At 45.8% G+C, this 25489-nt stretch overlaps 1 protein-coding gene across 8 annotated transcripts in view; it reads left to right on the top strand.

The window, feature by feature from the left end:
• The window catches only part of LOC143781908 (putative serine carboxypeptidase CPVL), a 130661-nt gene that overhangs the window by 13323 nt on the left and 91849 nt on the right, over nt 1–25489 (top strand). For 6 of the 8 annotated variants that reach the window (XM_077268832.1, XM_077268831.1, XM_077268828.1 and 3 more), the window contains exons 2-3: nt 20126–20312; nt 21247–21365. In XM_077268832.1, the coding sequence (XP_077124947.1) occupies nt 20135–20312; nt 21247–21365 (297 nt within the window). In that variant the 5' untranslated portion in view covers nt 20126–20134. Of the gene's footprint in view, nt 1–13107; nt 13132–13525; nt 13675–20125; nt 20313–21246; nt 21366–25489 lie in introns of those variants that run through there. The other 2 variants (XM_077268830.1, XM_077268833.1) reach the window with 2 other exon arrangements.

Here is a 25489-nt window from a genome sequence, read left to right as displayed (position 1 = left end):
GACCAATCCATCTAAGTCTGCATTCCAAATGGCGCTCCTTCCCTTCCAAGCTCTGCCATGCGCCCAAACAGTGGTTCCCCCCCCACATATGGGGTATCAGCGTACTCAGGACAAATTGGACAACAACTTTTGGGGTCCAATTTATCCTGTTACCCTTGTGAAAATATAAAACTGGGGGCTAAAAAATCATTTTTCTGAAAAAAAAAAAAAAAAAGCATTTTTAGTTTCACGGCTCTGCGTTATAAACTGTAGTGAAACACTTGGGGGTTCAAAGCTCTCAAAACACATCAAGATAAGTTCCTTAGGGGGTCTACTTTCCAAAATGGTGTCACTTGTGGGGTTTTTTAATGTTTAGGCACATCAGGGGCTCTCCAAACGCGACATGGTGTCCCATCTCAATTCCAGTCAATTTTGCATTGAAAAGTCAAATGGCGCTCCTTCCCTTCCGAGCTGCCATGCACCCAAACAATGGTTTACACCCACATATGGGGTATCAGCGTACTCAGGACAAATTGCACAACAGTTTTTGGGGTCCAATTTCTTCTCTTACCCTTGGTAAAATAAAACAAATTGGAGCTGAAGTAAATTTTGTGTGAAAAAAAGTTAAATGTTCATTTTTATTTAAACATTCCAAAAATTCCTGTGAAACACCTGAAGGGTTAATAAACTTCTTGAATGTGGTTTTGAGCACCTTGATGGGTGCAGTTTTTAGAATGGTGTCACACTTGGGTATTTTCTATCATATAGACCCCTCAAAATGACTTCAAATGAGATGTGGTCCCTAAAAAAAAAAAAATGGTGTTGTAAAAATGAGAAATTGCTGGTCAACTTTTAACCCTTATAACTCCCTAACAAAAAAATTTTGGTTCCAAAATTGTGCTGATGTAGACATGTGGGAAATGTTACTTAAGTATTTTATGTGACATATCTCTGATTTAAGGGCATAAAAATTCAAAATTGGAAAATTGTGAAATTTTCAAAATTTTTGCCAAATTTCCATTTTTTTCACAAATAAACACAAGTTATATCGAATAAATTTTACCACTAACATGAAGTACAATATCTCACGAGAAAACAATGTCAGAATCGCCAAGATCCGTTGAAGCATTCCAGAGTTATAACCTCATAAAGGGACAGTGGTCAGAATTGTAAAAATTGGCGCGGTCATTAACGTGCAAACCACCCTCGGGGCTTAAGGGGTTAATGTTAAATATAGGAAAAAAAACGCATGCATTTTTTTGCGCTAAAACGCAGCGGCAAAAAAACGCAAATGTGAAACCAGCCTAAGACTTGTTTTCAGTATACAGACTATATCTATATATCTCTCAATCCAGCACTTTGGCTTTAAAAGTGTAACGCTTTTTCTATCTTAAGACACATTAGAACAGAATACTCCAAAACATATGTCCTGTGCCTCTATCTCTTCATGTACCCATACAGCAGTATTGTGGCAGTTCAATTTGTAGATACTTTAGGCTGGATCAGAGCCGGACTGGCAATTCTGGCAAATGACGGAAGGGCCTGTGTGGTTGTGGGCTGATTTGTCTGCTACATTGTTAACAGAATCTGTGTTCTCAAGACACCCATATTAAGAGTTGTGATGGAGCACAAAGTGGTTGACTCCATCACTTACCCCAGGAGGCCACGGGTAACATGTATTTATATAATTGCCTTAAATTGTCTTTTATCCACTTCCGTCTGGATGTCCTCAAATCCCACAATCCACCGCGCCGCACTAGAAGTTCGCTGACCGCCATATTGGAATACCCAAGTGATGGGTATTCCAATATGGCTCCTCCTGGTGGTACCAGGCCCTTGCGCAGTACCACCAGTGAGTCATCGGCGAGGCTGCAGAGGGAGAGCAGGAGAGCGGGTTTGCGGTAGAAGAGAGCGTGAGGGCAGGTAGAAAGCGGGGCTGTTAAGGGAGATGGCAGGACGCGGGTGGAGAGCTTAGCTGCTGAGGTAGAGGGCAGGACGGCCAGTGGACACACGGGTGGTGGAGGGGCACAGCGGGATGGCGAGTGGAGCGCTGCTGCGGAGGGGGAGAGCGGGATGGCCAGTGGAGAGCAGGGCTGTGCAGGGAGAATGTGGGGTTGCAGAAAGAGTGTGATGATGGATGGACAGCTGAGCTGCTGAGGGAGAAAGCAGGATGGCCAGTGGACGCTGGGTATGTGAAAGGACACGGGGTATGTGAAAGAACACAGTGGGACTGGATGGACAGCGGGGCTGCTGAGAGAGAATGCGCGACAGTGGGTGGAGAGCTGGGCTCTGGAGGGACAAAGCAGGACTGTGAGTGGAGAGAGGCTGAGCACATGGGGGCAGAGATTCTCAATGCTGCAAAGCCTGCCCCATCGCGACATTACCATCCTCCCGATGCGATGGCATCCGGCCTCCATCTAGTTAGAAATAGTGGTCTTGTAGAAAATCTTCCTTTTAGTCTAAGTTCACATTTGCGGTCTGCGCCGCAGCGTCGGGCGCCGCAGCGTCGCCGCATGCGTCATGCGCCCCTATATTTAACATGGGGGCACATGGACATGCAGCGCCCGCGTCTGGGCGCAGAGGACGCAGCAAGTTGCATTTTTGCTGCGTCCAAAATCAATGAAAAAAAGGACGCATGCGGCGCAAAACGCAGCGTTGTGCATGCGTTTTGCTGCGTTTTTGTTTGCGTTGTGCGTTGCGGCGCACAACGCAAATGTGAACGTAGCCTTATTCGGACTCCCATGACAGCACTAAGAGAGGGGATCCGCCCATTAGGAACAGGAAACCCACAGATACAAAAGGGCGGTACCTCTCCCATGCATCAGTTGTTTCCTGTTCCTAAGGGGACTGGATCCTACAGAAGTTCTTTCTACAAGGATTCCAGGCCGGCCGACTCAGGTAGCGAGGGGGTCTCCTACCTCGGCCGGAGCGGGGTACCTGAAGCAGTCCCGGTGGTCCCGGGGGGCTGCACGGCGGTGACTGAAGCAGCATGGATCGGTCGCCAGGGGGTGTCCTGTCTCCAGAGCCAGCGTGCGGTAAGTATAGCGGGCACCCTCCCTCGAGTGCTGTGAGACTGTGTTGGGCGGCGGCGTCTAGGTGGCGCCGACCGGAGCGCAGCTGGCTGGCCTCCATGTCCCACGTTGCTTGCAGCGCTGACAGGAAGGGCTGTGGTGACGTTGGAAGGCGGAGCCGGCGTCGACTTCCGGGTCGCGGTGCTCCTGCGCATGCGCGGGGGCACCAAGATGGCGGCGCCCACCGATGATTACACGCCGCTCTCCCTCAGGGCCTCGGTGATTCCCTGCAGCTGCAGGGAGGTGGGGGCCCAAACAGACGCTGTGCAGTAACGTGCTGACCGAAGGAGGGGCTTTATAATACAGATCCTCCTCCGTGTTCCCTGCTTCTGGTCTCCAAATCGTTCAGAATGGAGTCTGATCATGATCAGCAGGTTATGCTGCTGGATGAAGCATCACAGAAGCCTATGGAGGAGGAACACGTGAAAAGGAGCGATGGATCTGGCCGCAGAAGTTCCTCCAGACAGGGGTCTGGAGCCTCGACCAAAAAAGATCCTCCTCGTGCTTCGGTATTTCTCTGGGTGTGGGCAACCACTGGTAAGTGATCTTCGTGAGAGTTCACTCAGTGACTAGTCTTCCCTCATGTGGTGTTGCTACAGGGAAGAAAAAATGTCAGTAAAACGAAGCATAGGGAATGTGCCATCTGCGGAGCTCCCTTGCCTGACTCACACCCTAAAAAATTGTGACCCCTGTATCCAACAGACGGTGAGGTCTTGGAAAAGGGGAGGGGGATATGGCATTTAGATCTACAGACTAGTCTGCCTTACTTGCCCCCTCAGGTAGCGGAAGAATCCTCTTCTATTGCGGCCAGTCTGAAGGAGATGGTTAAAATGGAGGTCAGACAATCCATTAGAGACCTTTCACAAGCGGATGGCTCTAAGCGGAAAGCTCAGTGGACGTCCAATTCATCTGAGGATAAAGACAAGAGCGAAGTCTCAGACGATTCAGAACCATCAGCCTCCTCTTCGGAAGAAGACGCTGCTCGTTTTTGTTTACCCATTGAGAGGGTAGATAAATTAATAAAAGCAGTCAGAGGTACTATGGGTATAACAGAACCCAAGCCTCAGCTATCCAAAGAACAAATGATGATCAGTGGTCTAGAGCAGAAGAGGCGTAGAGTTTTTCCTTTGAATGAGAAAATACAAGAGCTCATTAATAAAGAGTGGAAAAAAACAGAGAAAAAAGGGTCTTTACCGCCAGCGCAAACGCGTAGATATCCTTTTGCTGACCCAGCTGTCAACAATTGGGAGAAAGTCCCTAAATTGGACGCAGCAATTGCCAAGGTGGCAAAGTGATCCTCTCTCCCATTTGAGGATATGGGAACTCTAAGAGACCCCCTGGATAGGAAGGTGGACACCTTTCTAAAAGGTACTTGGGAGATGGCTGCTGGCTCCTTAAGACCTGCGGTGGCGTCGACCTGTACAGCAAGGTCAATGATGGTCTGGCTGGACCAGTTGGAGGAACAGCTAAAACAGGGAGCCTCTAGAGACTCTATACACGCTGCATTACCGGTGATTCAGGAGGGGGCGGCTTTTTTATCAGATGCCTCCATTGACTCTGTAAAATTGGCAGCCAGAGCAGCTGGACTCTCGAATGCTGCTAGAAGAGCCTTATGGTTAAAATGCTGGCCTGGGGACTTGCAAGCGAAAGCAAAACTCTGTACTATCCCTTGTAAGGGTGAATATTTATTCGGACCCACTCTAGATGAACTATTAGAAAAAGCAGGTGATGACAAGAAGAAATTTCCGAACCTGTTCGGTTCGTATCGTCGTCCGTTCAACAAAAAAGTTTAATCGTGGAAGTTAGCGTACCTTCTCGCCAGTGAGAGATAGGTCCAGATGGGATGATAAGCGAAAACTAGGTACAGGATTCATGTTTCGTCGTTCTTCGGCAGAAAGAAAAAAACAGGATCAATGACTAGTAGTCCCCGTGGGGGGGAGATTGTTGCATTTCTCTACAGAATGGTCAACAATCACAAACAGTGTGTGGATAAAGAACACTGTATCTCAAGGACTTAAACTTGAATTTACTCATATTCCATGAGACAAATTCAAGTTAACCCCCTTGCGTTCATCTCCTGCTGAACAATCTGCGTTGGAAGAGGAAGTAATGACACTGTACGCTAAAAACGTCCTAGTAGACGTTCCGCATTTCCAGGAAGGGAAAGGGTTTTACTCTCCTATTCCTAATTCAAAAACCTGATAAGACTTATAGGACTATTATAAATCTTAAAGGCCTCAATAAATTTTTGGTGAAGCACACCTTTAAAATGGAATCCATTAATTCGGCAATAAAAATGCTTTTTGATAACTGTTTCATGATAGTAGTGGATTTCAAGGATGCCTACGATCATGTGCCCATTCATGTAGATTACCAGCAGTACCTGAGGGTAGCAGTGTTAATGGGTGGAACGATTCGACACTTTCAATTTAGAGCACTTCCCTTTGGGATAACTTCTGCCCCTAGGGTGTTTATGAAAATAATTGCTGAAGTCATGGCGTATTTAAGAGAATCAAACATCCTTATAATCCCCTACTTAGATGACTTCCTCATTGTTGGAAATTCGGTAGATCACTGCCTATCACAATGGGAAATTACTAAAACTAAATTAGAGCACCTAGGTTGGGTCATAAATTTCAAAAAGTCTAAATTACAGCCCCTTAATGTTCAAAAGTTCCTGGGTTTACTGTTAGATTCAAAAACACAACAGTGTCTTCTCCCTATAGAGAAGTTAGAACAGATCCAAAATCAGGTGTCAAAAGCGATAACACACCTTCCATGACGCTTCGTCAAGCAATGTCCCTGCTAGGCCTGCTCACATCATGCATACCAGCAGTAAAATGGGTGCAGTTCCATACTAGATCCCTACAAAAAGAGGTCTTATTCTATGACAGAGCTCTAAAGGGCATGTTAAATGAAAAATTAACGCTGGGGTCATTTACATTACAGTCCCTTAGATGGTGGCTAGATAAACAACATTTATCAGCAGGGGTACCCTGGATAATAAATGTTACCCGAATAATAACCACGGATGCTAGCTCTTCGGGGTGGGGAGCTTATATGGGAGACATGGTGGTCCAGGGTCAATGGGAACCCTTCACAACATTCTCATCCAACCAAAGAGAATTATTGGCGGTTGAATTAGCTGTTAAAAAATTCCTCATGTATCTGCAGGACCAGCACGTCAGAATCTTATCGGACAACAGAGTCGCAGTTGCTTATATAAACCGCCAAGGGGGAACACGTTCCGAAACATTAATGCAGATCACAGATCGCTTGTTCCGGATAGCCGAGTCAAATTTTCGATCTTGGACGGCTCTTCACATCAGAGGGAAGGAAAATGTGACAGCAGATTTCCTCAGCCGGAATATTCTGAAGCAAGGAGAATGGTGTCTCAACCAGAGCGTGTTCAACCACATTGTCCACAGATGGGGTCAGCCAGTGGTGGATCTATTTGCCACCAGGAGCAACAAAAAAGTAGAACATTTTTGTTCTCTAAATCCCAGGGAGAATCCTCTGGCAGTGGATGCCTTCCTAGTAAAATGGGATTTCCCACTGGCCTATTCGTTTCCACCATTGAACCTATTGCCTCTAGTGGTGAGAGATCAGGGAAGATCGAGCAAAGGTCATCCTGATTGCCCCCTTTTGGCCCAGAAGAACATGGTTTGCCTCCCTCAGGACGATGTCAGTATCTCCTCCCTGGGTACTACCGGAGATTCTGAACCTACTTTCTCAAGGACCGATCTTCCATCCACAAGTGGCACCGCTCCATTTAACGGCTTGGAGTTTGAACGGTCACTGTTGGTAGGTAGAGGTTTTTCTCCAAACTTGGTAGAAACACTCCTAAAGAGTAGAAAGCAAATACTACAAGAATCTACTCTAGAACGTGGAGAAAATTCTTAGCCTATTCAAAATTTAATGTCCAAGAAGGGGTACCAATACATCAAATTTTAGAGTTTCTGCAGAAGGGGTTTGAATTTAAACTCTCTGCTAGTACCTTGAGTGCAGGTTTCAGCCCTGGGTGCCCTATTTTCCTGCAATATAGCTAATAACTATTGGATAGCGAGATTTATTAAAGCGGTTAATAGATCTAGACCAATACATAAAGAGAACGGTTCCGTGGGATCTAAACTTAGTTCTGTCATCCTTAACAAAAACCCCCTTTGAACCCCTTCAAGATGTGTCAATAAAAATGTTGACCCTTAAGACAGCTTTTTTAGTTGCCATAACCTCAGCTCGCAGGATAGGGGATATCCAGGCGCTTTCTAGACTTCCTCCATACATAGAATTATCAGAGTGGTACTTAAACCGGATCCAGCATACCTACCGAAGGTAGCGTCACGATTTCATAGGTCACAGGAAATAGTCTTGCCAGCCTTTATTCCTAATCCCTCTAATCCTAAAGAACATGAGCTCCATACGTTAGATGTCAGGAGATCTCTTTTGCAGTATATCTCAGTCACTGATATCTGGAAGAAAGATAATGCACTGCTTCTTTCCTTCCAAAATCCGAGAAAGGGGTGTAGAGTATCCAAATATTTGCTAGCTAAATGGATTAGGGAGGTTTTCTGTCTAGCTTATACAGCAGGTGGGGGGCCGACTCCACAGAATCTGAAGGCACATTCCACCCGGGCCATGGCGTCATCCTGGGCGGAAAGATCTGGAGTATCAGTGGAACAAATATGTAAGGCGGCCACATGGTCATCCCCTTCCACCTTTTTTAAGCACTATAGGTTGGATTTGGGTTACTCTTCTGATCGCCTTCGGGTTAAGGGTGCTGCAAACTATAGTCCCCCCCCCCCCCCCCTAAGGTAGTTTACGTCTCTGTAAATCTCTCATAGTGCTGTCATGGGAGTCCAAATAAAGCATTAAGCTACTTACGGGTAGCGGCATTTTTCGGAGGCCCATGGCCCATAGTTCCCTCCCTATGCACGTGGGGGTTGCACTTTCCAAGACTGTACACATGTATTTATGGAGATATGTAGGTCTCATGTGTAATATCTAGCTACATTGTAATAAAAATATTTTTTTCTGATATAAACTGTATATATTGCATAATTGTATGCCACTAAACCGCGCTAGTCCTCTCAGGCTCTGAAATACAACTGATGCATGGGAGAGGTACCGCCCTTTTGTATCTGTAGGTTTCCTGTTCCTAATGGGCGGATCCCCTCTCTCGTAGTGCTGTCATGGGCCTCCGAAAAATGCCGCTACCCGTAAGTAGCTTAATGCTTTCTCTTCGCCACGACAGCACCCACTTGAGAGAGGGGATCCGCCCCTTAGGAACAGGAAACCCTATTGAGAGAATAAAAGGGGCGGTCCCCCTCGCTCCCCCAGTTGGTTTCCTGTTCCTAAGGGAACCCATGGAGAAGAGGATACCTAGCCTGGACGCCACCTGCGCGGTTTACCTTAGAGGACGGCAGGGGCTCCAGTGCTGGAAGCAGCGTCGGGGGTCCTGGGATCAGCTTCCCCCCACTGCTGGCAGGCACCGTGAGGCCAGGGTCGGGGAGTCGCCTGGCTCACGGGAGAGGAGGACGCATCAGCGGGCCTGCGGCGGGCAAGAACGCTCTGGGAGCGCGACGCCACTCTCGGCAGTACGCGCGAGCGTGCAGCCTGCAATTTACTCCCCCAGAGGTGAAGTGAAATCCTCCGGGGTGAGAGAAGGGGAGAGATGATGCCGGGCAATGCGCAGGTAATCCAAGATGGCAGGGTCCCTTCAACCACCCTCATGTGAAGGGCCTACGGTTGACAGCCTGGTGTTTGAAAGGCAACTTTTAAAACTAAGGGGGTTTTCAGAGAGTGATTGATACCCTTCTACTCAGTAGAAAGAGGTCTACAACAACCATATATGTAAGAATATGGAAAAAAAATTCTAACTTTCTACCCAGCAGCTCTATCAAGAGAAATTCTTATTTCTGCTATTTTAGAATTTCTCCAGAAAGGACGTGACTTAGGCTTATCGGTCAGTACACTAAAAGTGCAGGTTTCTGCTCTAGGAGCTCTGTATAGTCACAATATTGCAGGAGACAGATGGGTAGCACGGTTCATCTCAGCATGCCAAAGGGCAGAACCAATCCAGATTCCCCACATACCACCATGGGATCTTAATCTAGTTCTAGAGGCCCTAACAGGGGAACCATTCGAGCCAATACACTTGGCCCACATAAAATATGTTTCTCTTAAAACAGCTTTTCTGTCAATATTCCAGGATAGGATTGTTTTAAAAACAGACCCTTCTTACTTACCTAAAGTAGGGACCAAATTCCACAGATCCCAAGAAATCTTCCTTCTATAGTAACCCCACAAATCAGGAAGAGGAAAGATACCATACATTCGATGTAAGAAGGGCCGTAATAGCTTACCTAGACAGAACTAACCCCTGGAGGTAGAGCAGGGCTCATTTTTCTTTCCTTCCAGGGCCATAAGAAAGGTTCTAGTGTCAGGAAGAACACGCTTTCTCGATGGATTCGGGACGCAATTTGCCTGGCCTATTCAGCAAAAGGGGAGAACCCGCCTGAGACTGTAAAGGCACACTCTACCCGGGCAATGTCTTCATCCTGGGCTGAGAGCGGAGGTTCCAATAGAACTGATATGTAAGGCCGCAACCTGGTCTTCTCCTACTACTTTCTATACTCCCTATAGATTGGACTTGTCTTCCTCATCTGACTTGTCTTTCAGTAGATCAGTTCTTAACACGGTGATCCCTCCCAAATGACTATCTCTGTAAGTCTCCAGTGGGTGCTGTCGTGGCGAAGAGAAAACACTGGATTACTTACCGGTAATACTTTTATAGAGCCACGACAGCACCCCTTCACTTCCCTCCCTAATAAGTTATTTTGCCTAAGAGCACTGATAAGGGTGAATGGTTCTTGTAGTTGGCTATACTTATGTTAACTAAAGATAAACAATGATATTGGATTGCCTACTAATACTGGTGGGCGGTTCCTCTCATTATCTGTAACCCAACTGTGGGAGCGAGGGGGACTGCCCCTTTTATTCTCTCCATAGGGTTTCCTGTTCCTAAGGGGCAGATCCCCTCTCTCAAGTGGGTGCTGTCGTGGCTCTATAAGAGTATTACCGGTAAGTAATCCAGTGTTTCCTCCATCCAGGGTAATATTAGTAATATCCCAACTGGTTCATGGGGACGGGGACAACATGGGTCTGTGTGATTTTCAAATGCCAGGGCTGAATTTCTGCCCCAGTCCGAACCTGGGCAGGATACTGATATGTCTGCTTGTTTCAGAGAAAAGCCCGACGCCAAAATCACCTGTTGCTATAATGGTGTGTAAGCTCGGTGGATCTGCACGGTTATGTGGCAAAGATGGGGTGATCACCGGAAAAATACAAAACCTCATAGTCCCGAGAAGGAGACAGGTGGCACTCAATGTACTTGTGAAGAAAAAAATGAAAATGTCATGTCCTTAAAAGCATGGAGATGGGGAGACGTGTGGAGGAAAGAATGAAGACGGCCATTTCGCGCTTGCTGCTCTTCAGCGGGTCCTGTGCTGATGTCGGCTTATATCATGGGTTATGGCTTATTCCCATGTTTCATGGGAAACTGAACAAGTGATGGCATTCTACTTTGCATACAGCATTTCTGATTCAATTAAGTTTCCTGGAATCTTTGACCTTTTTCTATTGGAATAGGAAGTGACAAGTTTTCTGGGTTTCTGTAGGTTGTTCTGCTGTCTCCTCCACCACTACATTTACCACAACAATAACTGTTTAGACTTCCGTGTCCTCATCTGCATTGTGTGGGTGTTGTGTCTGCACCTTGTCAGCTGGAAATCTCTGCTAATGGGCTGTAGTCTGCCATTTTATAACACTGAGACTCGGGTGATGGGTGAGTGCAGTCCGATGTTTCGCACGCACCCATAGACTTGTATGGGTGAGTGTGATCCGATTCTCGGCTGCATCCCCAGCATGCTGAGATCTCCTCATGCCGAATCTGCATGAGAAAATAATGGCAAATCAGCACTTCCCCATAGTATAACATTGGGCTGAGGGCTACCTGATAAAGCATTGGACAGCACACCGCCATGTTATGTGCTCATGTGAGTGAGCCCTCTGTGCTTTAGTTTTTTTCCTTCTGTTCTTGCAAGAGCTGTAACTTTCTTTCTATCCACATGCAATATTATGGAAACCGAAAGGGAAAACTCAGTAGTTTTTACCTGGCAATGATTCTCCAGGACAGTGATTACAGCAGTAACAAACTTTTTTTTTTTCTTTGTCTAGGGGAAAAAAAATACAATTCTGCTTGTTGCAATTTTCATTGCTTCGTAACTTTATTTTCTTAACTTTTTTTTGCACCTCTAGCAGCTATTACATTGCAAAACAATGTACATCAAATGGGGTCACCTTGTGACCTTGAGGGGGGCACTGACAAGGAAGTCGTGAAAAACAGATATACCGGTAGTTGAACTTCCTGGAGCAGAAGTGGGACAGAAACTTCCAAAATTGTTTGGCCTTTGGTACACATACCTGGCCTAGTTCCTTAGTCCGACTGAAAACCTCCCCAATCTGCACTTCCTACACTTTTTTTTTTTTTTTTTTTTTTTTCTTCCCCTTTTCTTTTTGCTCCTGAGCTAACAGGACAAATTAATCTAACAGCGATGATCACACTTTTATACAATTAAAAGCTGCTTTTAACCTGCACAAACAGATTTCTGAAATGCATTTTTTTACTTTTTTTTTTTTTTCTTGCCAATGAATATCAGTGCATTTTTGATGAATAACTTTATTAAACGTATGCTGTAGACAAATAACACATGCTCCGCACCAAAAACCTCCAACAAGAATGAGCACAACCCAGCTTCTTTAGGCTAAGTGCCCAAGATCAGGAAATAGCAATGTTTTACGCAGCGTCAAATAGAAGCATTGCGGGCATGTGATTTCTATAAATTCAGTCCACTGTGCTTGTAACCTAGAACGCAGCGTCTTGGGTGCAGTGCAGGTGAGCGGTATCCAAACCACTGCTTCTCTGGCTCGTGGGCACACAGCCTTAGGCTACTTTCACACTAGTCCGTCGGTACGGGCCGTCGCAAACCGTCGGCCCGACGGACAGTGTGTTAAAGTAGCACAACGGGGGCAGCGGATGCAGTTTTTCAACGCATCCGCTGCCCCATTGTAATGTCCGGGGAGAAGGGGGCGGAGTTCCAGCCACGCATGCGCGGTCGGAAATGGCGGACACGACGCACAAAAAGTTACATGTAACATTTTTTTGTGCCGACGATCCGCCAAAACACGACGCATCCGTTGCACAACAGATGCGACGTGTGGCCGTACATCGCTAATGTAAGTCTATGGGGAAAAAAACGCATTCTGCAGACAACTTTGCAGGATGCGTTTTTTCTCCTAAACGACGCAGTGACATATTCCAAACGACGCTAGTGTGAAAGTAGCCTTACTGCCAAGAGCAGGTTTTGCCTGCAGAAAAACCCTGCAGAAAGTCAACATGTGAACATAGCCTTAGGCCAGTTTTGCACATCCATTTCTGTGGATCTTCTACTAAGCCTCATTATTGGCAAGATGGGAAGACTTCTTTAAAGGGGTTGTCCACTACTAGGACAGTTCCTTCTTAAACTAAATGTTTGGAACCCGATAAAATACCAAAGCCTATACTCTCCTCCCATGTCAGCACTGGTCCAGCAGAGTTGGCACCTGCAGTCTTGGGGATAGTGATGCGGTGGAATGACATGATGCCCGGTGCTCAATCAGCGCTGGCGTCATGGTCTCCACCTACAGACACTACTGAACATGAAGAGGAATCCAGGGATAAGCTGCATCTCTGGCTTCCTCCAAATGTTCAGTTTGTACAAAGGTGTAGACAGTGACGCCCAGCGCTGATCGGGGACTGGCGACATCAGCACAACTCCACATCACAGCCCCAGGGAGAGCGAGTGCTTACACCGTGGGTTGAGCGCGGTGGTGGTGGGGGGTGAGTATAGGCTTCGTTTTATCAGGACTGAACATTTAGTTTGAGGTCGTCCTAGTAGTGAACAACCCTTTAAGAAAGGAGTTGCTTACACAGGGCTTTCAGCCTGGGGAGGAACAGGTGATGCTTATTTGAGCCATGGCATTGGTATGTACAAAATGTATTGCTGGAGGTGCTAAACTGCTAACTTCATGTGTTTCATGACCAAGTTGACATATAACTTTATCACCGAAGTACTCTAGGTGTAGAATTGTTCTGCTGCAAATTCACTGTTGATCAAAAGCAGTATGTGTGTGTATGTATATGTGTGTATATATATATATATATATTATTCATTTATTTTTTTGTACCTGTCTTGTAGACTTTGTTCACGACTTTCTAGACTGGACTTGTCCTGTTCACACACAGCTGCAAGTTATTCCTATATTCTAGGCAATGCTGTGCGCTTTCCTATATGCTGCATTACCACATTCTAATAAGAGGAATTGCTATCGGAAATCCCTGCCTTCTGCTACTGCAGATCTGGCTTGTGTGCAGTCCTGGTACTGTGGTTAATGTGCTAATAGAACTATTACAACACTTCGCTGACCACCGGTTTGTCAACTGGAGTCTTTTCTTAATGCAGAATAACAAGGCGGGTTGTTGTGGACTTCAGATCTGACCTTGAGGCTGGAACCTGCTCCTTAGCTGGTGAGGCTGCTATATTCCCCTGATGGGTGTTATCTGTATCTCTTTTTATTGGCATGCCACCATAACAAGGCTGAATTTAGACATTGGGTTTGGTGGGACTGTTCAATGCTCATCCGTTGGCTCTTCGTCTAGAAATGTAAATTGTATGAATTAGAAATGTCTGTCTATGGCATAAAACATGTATTTTCTTAACAGGAGATGTTTTGCTTCTTGCTCAGTGAGAACCTCTTCCCCTTTCATGTGCTTTATTTTAAAAATAAAAATGTGCAAGGTAATATGCAGAGGTGTGAAGAGATCAGATCTCTGATAACAAGGGGAAGCCAAGATCACAGGAAAACTGTTTAGTTGCTGAACAGTTTCATTTTTCACACCTATGTGGGTGCAGATTCTGTGAATGCCACTTTGTAATGGTATTGATCAGTTCTGCAGTTTTTCTTGCTCAATCTCATTAATGACAACATTGTTTCTAAATCTGGCCATATACATACAGTACAGACCAAAAGTTTGGATACACCTCATTTAAAGATTTTTCTGTATTTTCATGACTATGAAAATTGTACGTTCACACTGAAGGCATCAGCTGTGAATTAACACATGTGGAATTATATACTTAACTGTGAAACTGAAAATATGTCTTATATTCTAGGTTCTTCAAAGTAGCCACCTTTTGCTTTGATGACTGCTTTGCACACTCTTGGCATTCTCTTGATGAGCTTCAAGAGGTAGTCACCGGGAATGGTTTTCATTTCACAGGTGTGCCCTGTCAGGTTTAATAAGTGGGATTTCTTGCCTTATAAATGGTGTTGGGACCATCAGTTGTGTTGTGCAGAAGTCTGGTGGATACACAGCTGATAGTCCTACTGAGTAGACTGTTAGCAGCGTTTTTCTTGCCATAATACATATTCTAAGAGTGGCCATCATTACTTCAAGAAATGAATGTCTGTCAGTCTGAAAAATTGGGAAAACTTTGAAAGTGTCCCCAAGTACAGTTGCAAAAACCATCAAGTGCTACAAAGAAACTGGCTCACATGAGGACCGCCCCAGGAAAGGAAGACCATGAGTCACCTCTGCTTCTGAGGATAAGTTTATCCGAGTCACCAGCCTCAGAAATCGCAGGTTAAAAGCAGCTCAGATTAGAGACTAGGTCAATGCCACAGAGTTCTAGAAGCAGACACATCTCTACAACTGTTAAGAGGAGACTTCGTGCAGCAAGCCTTCATGGTAAAATAGCTGCTAGGAAACCACTGCTAAGGACAGGCAACAAGCAGAAGAGACTTGTTTGGGCTAAAGAACACAAGGAACGTACATTAGACCAGTGGAAATCTGTGCTTTGGTCTGAGTCCAAATTTGAGATCTTTGGTTCCAACCACCGTGTCTTTGTGCGATGCAGAAAAGGTGAATGGATGGACTCTACAGGCCTGGTTCCCACAGTGAAGCATGGAGGAGGTGTGTTGTGGGGGTGCTTTGCTTGTGACACTGTTGGGGATTTATTCAAAATTGAAGGCATACTGAACCAGCATAGCTACCACAGAATCTTGCAGCGGCATGTTATTCCATCCGGTTTGCGTTTAGTTGGACTATCATTTGTTTCAACAGGGCAATGACCCCAAACACACCTCCAGGCTGTATAAGGGCTATTTGACCAAGGAGAGTGATGGGGTGCTACGCCAGATGACCTGTACCCAATCAAGATGGTTTGGGGTGAGCTGGACTGCAGAGTGAAGGCAAAAGGGCCAACAAGTGCTAAGCATCTCTGGGAATTCCTTGAAGATTGTTGGAAGACCATTTCCGGTGACTACCTCTTGAAGCTCATCAAGAGAATGCCAAGAGTGTGCAAAGCCGTCATCAAAGCAAAAGGTGGCTACTTTGAAGAACCTAGAATATAAGACATATTTTCAGTTGTTTCACACTTTTTTAAGTATATAATTCCACATGTGTTAATTCATAGTTTTGATGCCTTCAGTGTGAATTTACAATTTTCATAGCCATGAAAATACAGAAAAATCTTTAAATGAGAAGGTGTGTTCAAACTTTTGGTCTGTACTGTACATTTGAATATTAACTTCTGACCAAATAATCATCTGGTGAATGATTGTTACTCGGTTGTCCGTACTCCTTTCTGTCCTTATTGGCTGTTATAAGTAGTTCTGCCAGGTTGTACATGGTCAGAAAGTGACACTGAGCAAAGTCTTCTTGTGTATTTTGTTTTATTGCAAGATAATAGATGAAATCTTTCATCTGTCAGTATACTCAAGCATGGCCAACTTCATATTAGACATTCATGGTCTGTTATTTTAATTGAAATGACCGTTCTACCCAACTAATCGTTTTGGTTGAAATTTTCCATTCTTATCACCTAAAATCTAATGGCTTGGGCTTCAAAGATTTGGAGTCTGAACATGAAGGAAGGTTCCTATAGCAAATATCCAATTGCAGATTCCCCTGGTATTTCACCACATCACAATGACCCAATGCCTTGTTAGCAGATTCCTGTAAGGCCGTGCTTGGACTTGTAGAGGGGCTGCACCCCAGCCTTCACTAGAGTACCAGTGGAGGAGGCCTGCACAGTTGTCTATCCTCAATGGACCTATAACTTATTGGCACATAGTGGGGTGCTGCTGTCATCACTATACTGCCCCAACTGCACAATGGCTCAGTGGTTAGCACTGTTGCTTTGTAGCTCTTGGGTCCTGGGTTCAAATCTGGCTTCTTTCCATATTCTAGACTTAATGATGGGGATCTAGATTGTGAGCCCAATAGGGACAGTCTGTAGAGCGCTGTGGAATATGATGGTGCTATATCAGCAATGCATAATGACAATGCCTTTTTATATAAGGCATTTAGCCCCTTAACAACCGATACACGTTTCATTATGGGGCCTTATTCCTGAGCACTGCTTTTTAACAGCACTAAGGAATTGGGGGAATAGTGCCGCCTGGCAGCAGCAATTCCCATGGGTTTTGGCCCTGGATGATTTTTGGAGCGAATTGGGGCTGATTAACACCTTTTAATGCTGTCAATAGCTGTATTTAATTGGTTGCAAGGGGGCCACAACACCCCCTTGCTTACCATCGGACCCCCAGATGAGAATCGCAAGTAATGGTTACCATGGTACTCAGGTCATGTGGTGACCCCAGGGTACAGTGGCCTGTGAGATCAGCTATAAGCTGGGTCTCACAGGCTCAGTGGCTAACTATTCTCATGCACTGCAGTACAGGAGTACTGTGTATGAGACCAGCAAGCAAAGTAAAAAACATACTTGTCCTAAGTGGAAAAAGTAAAATAAAATATGTAAATAAAAAAGCACACAAATCACAAAGCCACTTTGCAACGCAACGTTTTGATTAAACAAAAAATACACAATTGGTATAGCCGTGTCTGAAACGACCCGCTCTATAAAATTGGCACGTTATTTAGTCTGTACTAACGCTGTAAATCTGGTGTTGCACCAAAGCAACATGTATGAAATGCATATCAGCTGCTGCAGGACACGAGTCCATAGTCAGTGCAGGACCTCTTTATCAGGACAAAATCAAAGTACCGTAGGGTTTTTGTCCTGATGAAGAGCTCCTGCACTGACCTCGAAACACATTGAGTTTGAAAACTTTATCAGGTTTTTCAAGGAAAATTTGTTGGATTTAATCAGCAGCGCATCCAGTGACCCTTCACCCGGATATGTTCACTTTCATTATATAGACTCTCAAAGTGAATAAAAAGCAATCAGGTGTGTGTGTGTGTGTGTGTGTGTGTGTGTGTATATAAAATATATATATATTTTAAAATGCCAAAACGTCTCTCAAAAAACAAGCCCTAATATGTCTTATTCCATGTTCTTGTGCTGTCCTGTCTGTGTACTCTCTTGTTTCCTCCCCTGCCCAGGAGCTGTTATGATCAGACCATGTCCCTGTACGGTCAGACACGGCCATTACACAGTACACAGCAGGGGCACATTTATAAGACTATCTCAGCACAGGAATATCTTGTTTGTGGGTTTTGTAACACAACCAATTGTGGAAATTATTCCAAGATCTAGTGATTAAAAAGCTAATTAAAAGTTAATGGAAAAACCCCTTTAAAAAAGCTTAATGTGGCATAACAGATTGTGGCATTACAGAACTTATATAGTATTAGTGACTTATTCACACTGGAAAAACCAACAGGCAAAATAAGTGTAATTGGGTTTTCTTTTAAATATTTGAACTGCACCCTTTAATTTACAGTGCACAGTACATAAAAATCCTTAATTTCAACAAAAACAAGGGGCAGGCAAATGGCTGTAGGAATGGGGAAAGTGTGAATCTTGGCTGCACAGTCCTCCAGTCTATGGTTTATTACAGCTTTAGCCTGAGACTGCTGCGCCCATCTCTTGTAACGACTTACGGTATATAGATGGAGGCACAGATTTCTGGCTAGTGAACACTGACTTACAAGCGTGCTAGGCACATCAGTCTAAGGCTGTATTATTCTATGCCTTGGCATGTCATTGGAGTGCCCCATGGGGCCGAAGGGATACTCTGTACCGGGTCTAACATGGCATTTCTTAAACGGGAAGGTCACGGCAGCAGTGACCCGATCCATGGCCCTGGGCATCCAGTTAAAGGGGATGAAGTGTAGTGGGAAATAGTCTATGGAGAAAAGGGGAAATGTTTGTGACGCCACCCGTGGTGGCCGACGCTGTAATTCAGATCCTCTGGGGCAGATGATGCAGCTGTGTTGGTGCAGTTCTCCACAGGTAGAGCTAACCCCAGGGCAGATGTAGTGTAGATATAAGATGGTGATGGTGGCTATGCCAGGCAGGTGCTACTGGAAAAACTCTTTACTTGCAGTTCTTTATGGCACACAGCCGGGTGTGCTGTGTCCTTTGGGTCTGTGACCCAGCAAATTCAGGTAGTTTGGGATGCACCCTTCCAGGACTCCCTTCATATGCCTTCCTTTAGCCGTCTCTCTATGCTGGCTTTCCTCTTCTCCTGCCCAGCGCCTTACCCAGTGTCCCAAGCCAGCAGCCACGAATCTGGTCGGGCCATGTTCTGTCCCCTGGATTATTTATGGCTGCCTTTTTTGGCAAAGTATGGGTGGATGTGGCTGACTCTTCCAGAAGCCACAGCCTCCGGTTCCTTAGCTAGACTTGCTGTTGCTCACTAAGTTGGGGCTGGTCCCCTGACTGTGACTTGGTCCATCCACTTCTAGATATGGGCCCTGCAGGTGGCTTCTGCACTTCCCATGCCCCTAGGACCCCTTCTGTCTTTCAGGGAGCTTCTTTCTATCCCTATTTCCGCTTCTGTTCTGTCTGGAGCTGCAGACCTGCACGTCTACTTAGCTCCACCTCCTCCCTCCTTCTTACTTTCCCCCTAATTAGCTCCTCCCCTACTCTACCTACCACACCCACTCCCAACACCCATTGCTATCAAGCCTGGGATGAGGACTTCCTCCCTAAGGGTATGCCCACTGAACTGGTGTGTTGGATGTGAGTTAGTCCTGGGTAGTGCTCCCTCCTTACGAGAGTGGGATACCACACCTCTGGATGAGGTATAGTACCTCTGTGGCGACTGGACTCCAGGTGCACCACATCATTTGTAACCAACACACTGCCATCATGTGGTTGGATGACCCCATGCCTTTCTAAGGACATTTTTATTTTTTGGGCCATTAGAGGGGAGGACCTTTTACACCTAATTGTTTATACTGTAGTGGACATCTTGGCACCTGTGGGGTGGCAGTTGAAGGAGAACTAGGCTGTGCCACCCCTCCACCAGTGTAGCAGGAGGTGCTCTCTATTTGGTCAGCGCTCTCATAGCAGTGCAGGAATGTACAGTGTTTCTGGGATAAGGAAGCTCTCATCCAAACCCACACCACTATGCCGGCAGTAGTGTGACGGAGTGGCTGCTGCACATGAACCGGTGTTGGCTCAGTGCTCCTAGCTTACAACCCTTGGCCGGCTGCACCCACTGCTCACATTGAATCGTCGTTCTGATTTCTTTCCATGCTCATGAAAATGGCTTGGTAGAATTGGGAATGCATCATTTTTTCTTTTTTTTTTTTTCTTATGGAGTTATTAAATGCATATTCTCCACCTCTAGCTTCTGGAGTGCTTTCTCTGCTTTTGCTCTAAATGGAAGTGGATTTGCCCCCTGAGACGGTGCTGCTTGTTGGATGTGTTTTTCATGGAATTTTATAAATGGTTTCCTGGCTGTTAGTCAATTGCATTAGCTACCTGTTAATCTTTATCCACACCCAAGTATGGTACGTCCAGCTTTGATGTAATTAAAAAAAAAAAAAAAAAAAAAAAAATTAAACAGATTAGTTGCATTAAACATGTTATGTTTAGGTTCAAAATGTACAGTATGAATGAGGCCTAATATTCTGTGCTGAACGGAAGTGTTGAAACCACTTGGTGTCCTGAGTGAGGTTCAGATTCACCACATTTCTAGTAAATCTTTGTTTTTCCCTCCAGAGAACCAGAATGGACGGTCTCGGACTTCTGACGCTTGTGTTGGTGGTGGGTAACCTGGGACCAGGACATGCTAGGAGTTACTTAAGTCACCGGTTTAATGGAGTGAAGGTTCCTCCAACAACTAAAGGGGATCCGGGGAATCCGCTATTCCTCACTCCTTATCTGGACAGTGGGAAGATCGATGAAGGTGAGGAACAATTGTCATTTTCCTGGTGAGTTCCCCATGTTTAGTACTTGTGCTTTTGGAGGCATCAGTTAAGCAGAATGGGAGGAAACTCTTGACTATATTGTGCTGCTCCAGCAGTTGCCATCCTGTGACACTACAACTCCCAGCATGCTGTGCCATCAGTTTCACACCAACGAGAGCCAGACTGCTGTTCAATGCCAACCATCTAGACACACAGCACATAAGATCAAAGGTGGCAAATGACAAACCATTCCTGAGGAAACGGATGAAAGGTTTTAGAGATTTAAAAATTGGCTAAAGGAGGAAAAGCCATAAAATGGCAAAATAACTATTTATTACCAGATAAATTCCCTGCAGCTGCTCTGTTGCTTCCTGGTGGTCTTTGCCGTGTAGCAGTGATGGCTGCAGTGGTATTGTGCCATACGCTGCTGAGTTTTTGTGTTTTGCTAAAATGTTGCAAGAACTCAGATGTGCACTCAAGGCAGAGGTCTGCAGTACAGGTGTGCAAAAATTGTACCAAGTCACAATTGATGAATTAACCAAAAACAACTAGGAATCTGAAAAGCCCAAACTACCCACAATGACTTAAAAAGGTGCAAAGGGGGGGGGGGGACACCAAAAACCACACCAAGGCATAAATGCAATAAATTTTGTGGCCAAACGTGGAGTCCAAATTAAAGTAGCTGGTACTGAAAGACCTTAATCGCTTTTTTTTTATTTTGGCAGACCACAAAAGCAAGATCTTGTAAGAGTCCTTCCTACAAATCCAGTCTTTCAAGGCAGCCACCATGTAATGTCACCCCACCCACCCCTCATTCATGTATACCACTATGAATGGCAATCAGATGTAAATCTGAATAACACAAGGTCTCATAGGTTTTCTGATCTGTATGATTTCGCTTATATTTGCCTGACAAGTAATAACTTATTTCAGCTCGGGAGTTGAGCCTTGTAGGAGAACTGCCAGGGGCAAATGTGAAAAGTTACTCTGGATACCTCACCGTGAACAAGACCTATGACAGCAACCTCTTCTTCTGGTTTGTCCCTGCCCAGGTAGGAATGGAATCTGCCTTCTCTATTTTGACTCCTGCATTTCTTCCACTTCTAAGTTTTCTTGCCAATGAAGCACCAGCTACAAAATGCCGTAGAACTTCATGGTGTATGTGGCCACGGGACAGGTATTGTGGAAACGCAGGCATTACATTATTCAACTCTCTCCCCTTTATATCTCCTCACTAGACAATCACTGTAAAATTAGACCATTGATAGGACTTAAAAAAAAAACAAAAAAAAAAAAAAACTTTTAAGTTTGGGTTTACTAATCTGTGTTTAGGACTCTGTAGAGGATTACAGTGGTGTATGTAGGATGTTTGCCACAACCCCCCTCCTTACACAGTTGTGTAATCCTCATGTAACTAGTAATTTCATATACGACTTGCACACCAGGACCACCATTACTACATGCATGCATCACTAGGACCACCATCGGTACATCAATTGTAATGTCAGGTCAGACAATATACATTTGTCTCATGGACCTACAACTTCCAGTATGTCCCTAACAATGTTAAGGAGATACTGAGAGTTGTTGTGATTTGTTGTCTGAATGTGGATGATACATGAACCAACGTACTGATGAGAATTAGTCAGGATCACAAACCTTTTATACATGACATTTTCTTTTCTTAGGCTGGTTTCACACTTGCGTTTTTTGCCGCTGCGTTTTAGAGCTAAAAAACGCATGCGTTTTTTTTCTATACTTGACTTTAAAAACGCATGCGTTTTTTGCATGCGTTTTGATGCGTTTTTGGCAACGCATGTGTTTTTTTATGCGTGCGTTTAGTTGCAGAAATGCAACCTGTAGTAGTTTCTAGCGGCATTTTCTCAGTCGCCCATGACAGCACTACCAGAGAGATGGAGTCCGCCCTTCAGGGACAGGAAACCCTACCGAATAAAAGGGCGGTACCTCTCTCCTGCCTCAGTTTTGTTTCCTGTCCCTGACAGGCGAACCCTCAGGATCGGTACCTTTGATCCGGAGCCGACCAGTGGGGGTATGACGGCGGGGAGGCCCCTGTCACCGCTGGCTCGGTGTCCGACGCCGCCGCTTCTGGGTCCGATGGGGCTGCAGAGCGAGCGGAGGGAAGCGTCGCTGCCTCCCCGGATTGGGGTAGGAGCCTTGGGGACCCGGCGTGCCTCTGCTGAGAGGCCTGGTCCGGAGCGGCGGCCTGGTGTGTGTGAGAGCACCAAGATGGCCGCCGCACCGGATATAGATGCGTCTACTTCCGGGTCCCGGGGAGCGCGCATGCGCACTGGGGACCAGCGCTTCCCGGCGACGCAGCCTGGAGGAGGGGTGATCGGCGCGCATTTCAAAAAGCCCAGCGGTGAGAGAGCTCGTCGCTGCATACAGTCCCATTATGGCGGACAGCGATGAGCAGCTCCAGTCAGCACAGCCCTTACAACCACCAGTGCAGCAACAACAGCGTCACCACCAGCGCAAGGCGGGCGGAAGGACCTCTGCAGGCACCCGAAGTTCCCGTTCCAGGAGCCATTCCACGCCGCAGAGTAAAGCCTCCAATATATCCAACCAGCCGACACCTTCTACTTCGGGTCTCATTCAAGATCCCGTGCCTCCTCCAGAACTGGTACTTGTAGCTGCGCAAGATGGGTGAGTGATCTTCGTGAAAGTTCACTAAATAATTAGGGTCCCCCTTTTCCGTTTGTTTTTTAGGCAAGAAAAAAAACGGAAAAAACCAAACATAGAGACTGCCCCTTATGTGGAGAACCCCTAGCACAGAGCTGGGATAAAAAACTATGCGGTTCCTGTATAGGTCAAGTCCTCTGTGAAGAAACACCCAGTTTTGCCTCTGAATTACGCTCGGTAATTAGATCAGAGGTTGAAACAGCGTTTAAATCGCTTAAAGGGGAAGGGGTTAAGGAGAGATCACCTGCCCCCCGGTCTCACTCTGATCCTTCTAGTTCTGATGAGGATGTGTCAGACAAGGAAGGTTCCTCCTTCTCCTCAGACACTGAGAGTGGAGGCCGCCACTGCTTCCCCTTAGATGAAATTGATGCCCTGGTAAAAACTGTAAGATCTACAATGGGGGTTATAGACCCACGTCCTGACAAAACAGTGCAGGACATTATGTTTGGCGGCCTGGGCCAGAAAAAACGCCGAGTGTTTCCACTTAATGAAAACGTGCAAGCCCTTATTAAAAAGGAGTGGGAGAAGCCAGAAAGGAAAAATTCATCCGTACCCTCCCTTAAAAGGAAATATCCTTTTGCGGAAGATGACTCTATAGCATGGGATAAAGCCCCTAAACTAGACGTGGCAGTCGCTAAGGCGTCAAAGAAATTTGCTCTCCCCTTTGAGGACATGGGTACGCTAAAAGACCCCCTTGATAAAAGAGCCGACACCTTCCTAAAAGGAGCTTGGGAGTCAGCAGGGGGATGTTTAAGGCCTGCCATAGCGGGAGCATGTACTTCCAGATCTCTGATGATTTGGTTGGACAATCTGGAGAAACAGTTAAGGGATGGAGTATCCCGGCAAAAAATAATTGAATCGATTCCCATGATTAGAGGAGCAGCAGCCTTCTTGGCTGACTCCTCGGCGGATTCTATAAAACTGACTTCGAAATCGGCAGCCCTGTCCAATGCAGCGCGTAGAACGCTGTGGCTGAAAAACTGGCCAGGTGATCTACAAACGAAACAAAAACTTTGCTCAATCCCGTGTGAGGGAAAATTTCTGTTTGGAGAAACCCTCGATGACATCTTACAAAAAGCTGGGGATAAGAAGAAGGGGTTCCCTAACCTGGCTGCTCCATATGTCAGGCGGCCCTTTCGGAACAGAAAATTTTTCCGCAGACGCCCCCCTAGAGAACAGAACAGGTGGGAGGAGGGGAGAAATAAAGATAGAGGCTTCCTCTTTGGCAACTCCCCCAGAAATAAAAAAACCCCTAAATGACACATCACCCAGGGTGGGAGGGAGACTGTCTCATTACCTTCCGGCCTGGGAAAAAATCTCCTCCAGTTCTTGGATTCTAAACCTAATAAAGATGGGACTTCAATTAAACTTTACCAACCTTCCTCCCCAACACTACGTGGTCACTCCATTGAAACCCTCAGGGCGACAACAACAAGCCCTGGAAATAGAAATCTCAAAACTCATATCCAAAGATGTGATCCGAGAAGTCCCGTTTCTGGAAAGAGGGAGAGGATTTTTTTCCCCACTGTTCCTGATTCCAAAGCCGGACGGCTCCTTCCGTACAATAATAAATCTCCGGAAATTAAACACCTATGTAAGGAATCAAACATTCAAAATGGAATCGATAAGATCCACAATAAAAAACCTGTTTCCAAGTTGTTTCATGGTAGTGTTGGATCTCAGCGACGCGTACTATCACGTCCCCATCCACAAAAACTCACAGAAATACCTCAGACTAGCAGTGGTCATGGAGGGAGTAGTGAGAGAATATCAGTACAAGGCCCTTCCGTTTGGCATCTCAGTAGCGCCCCGTGTGTTTACCAAGGTGGTAGCAGAAATGATGGCACACATAAGGGAGGAAGACGTGATTATAATACCTTACCTAGACGACTTCCTGATTATCAGCGACACAGCCCAACATTGCCGCCAACAGTGCAGCAGAGTGATAAAAATCCTAACAGAATTAGGTTGGCTCCTGAATCTCGAGAAGTCGAAACTAGAACCGACCATGGTACAAGAGTTTCTGGGCCTAACTCTCGACTCGGTTTTACAGGAATGTCGCCTTCCAAACTTAAAGATACAAAAAATACTAAGCATTGTGTCAGCAGCGCGTTCAAACCCTCATATGACCTTAAGGGGAGCAATGTCACTACTGGGGTCCCTTTCTGCCTGTCTCCCGGCAGTACAGTGGGCTCAGATCCACACGAGAGACCTCCAGTGGGATGTCCTAAAAAATCAGCTCACACTGAAGGGAAGCCTGGAAGGTCGCATGACTCTAAGTTCAAATACTATTCGTTCCCTAGACTGGTGGCTAGATCCCAACAATCTATCAAAGGGAGTTCCATGGGTGATAGATACACATCGAGTAGTCACCACGGACGCCAGTCCCACGGGGTGGGGAGCTCACCTGGGAAACAGTGTTACTCAGGGGATCTGGACAGATCGAGAATACCAGGTATCCTCAAATCAAAAGGAA

The sequence above is a fragment of the Ranitomeya variabilis genome, chromosome 6 (assembly GCF_051348905.1).
Source record: "Ranitomeya variabilis isolate aRanVar5 chromosome 6, aRanVar5.hap1, whole genome shotgun sequence".
Lineage (NCBI taxonomy): Eukaryota > Metazoa > Chordata > Amphibia > Anura > Dendrobatidae > Ranitomeya > Ranitomeya variabilis.
Note: the sequence above shows the minus strand (reverse complement) of the source record. Positions and strands in the feature narration are given on the sequence as shown.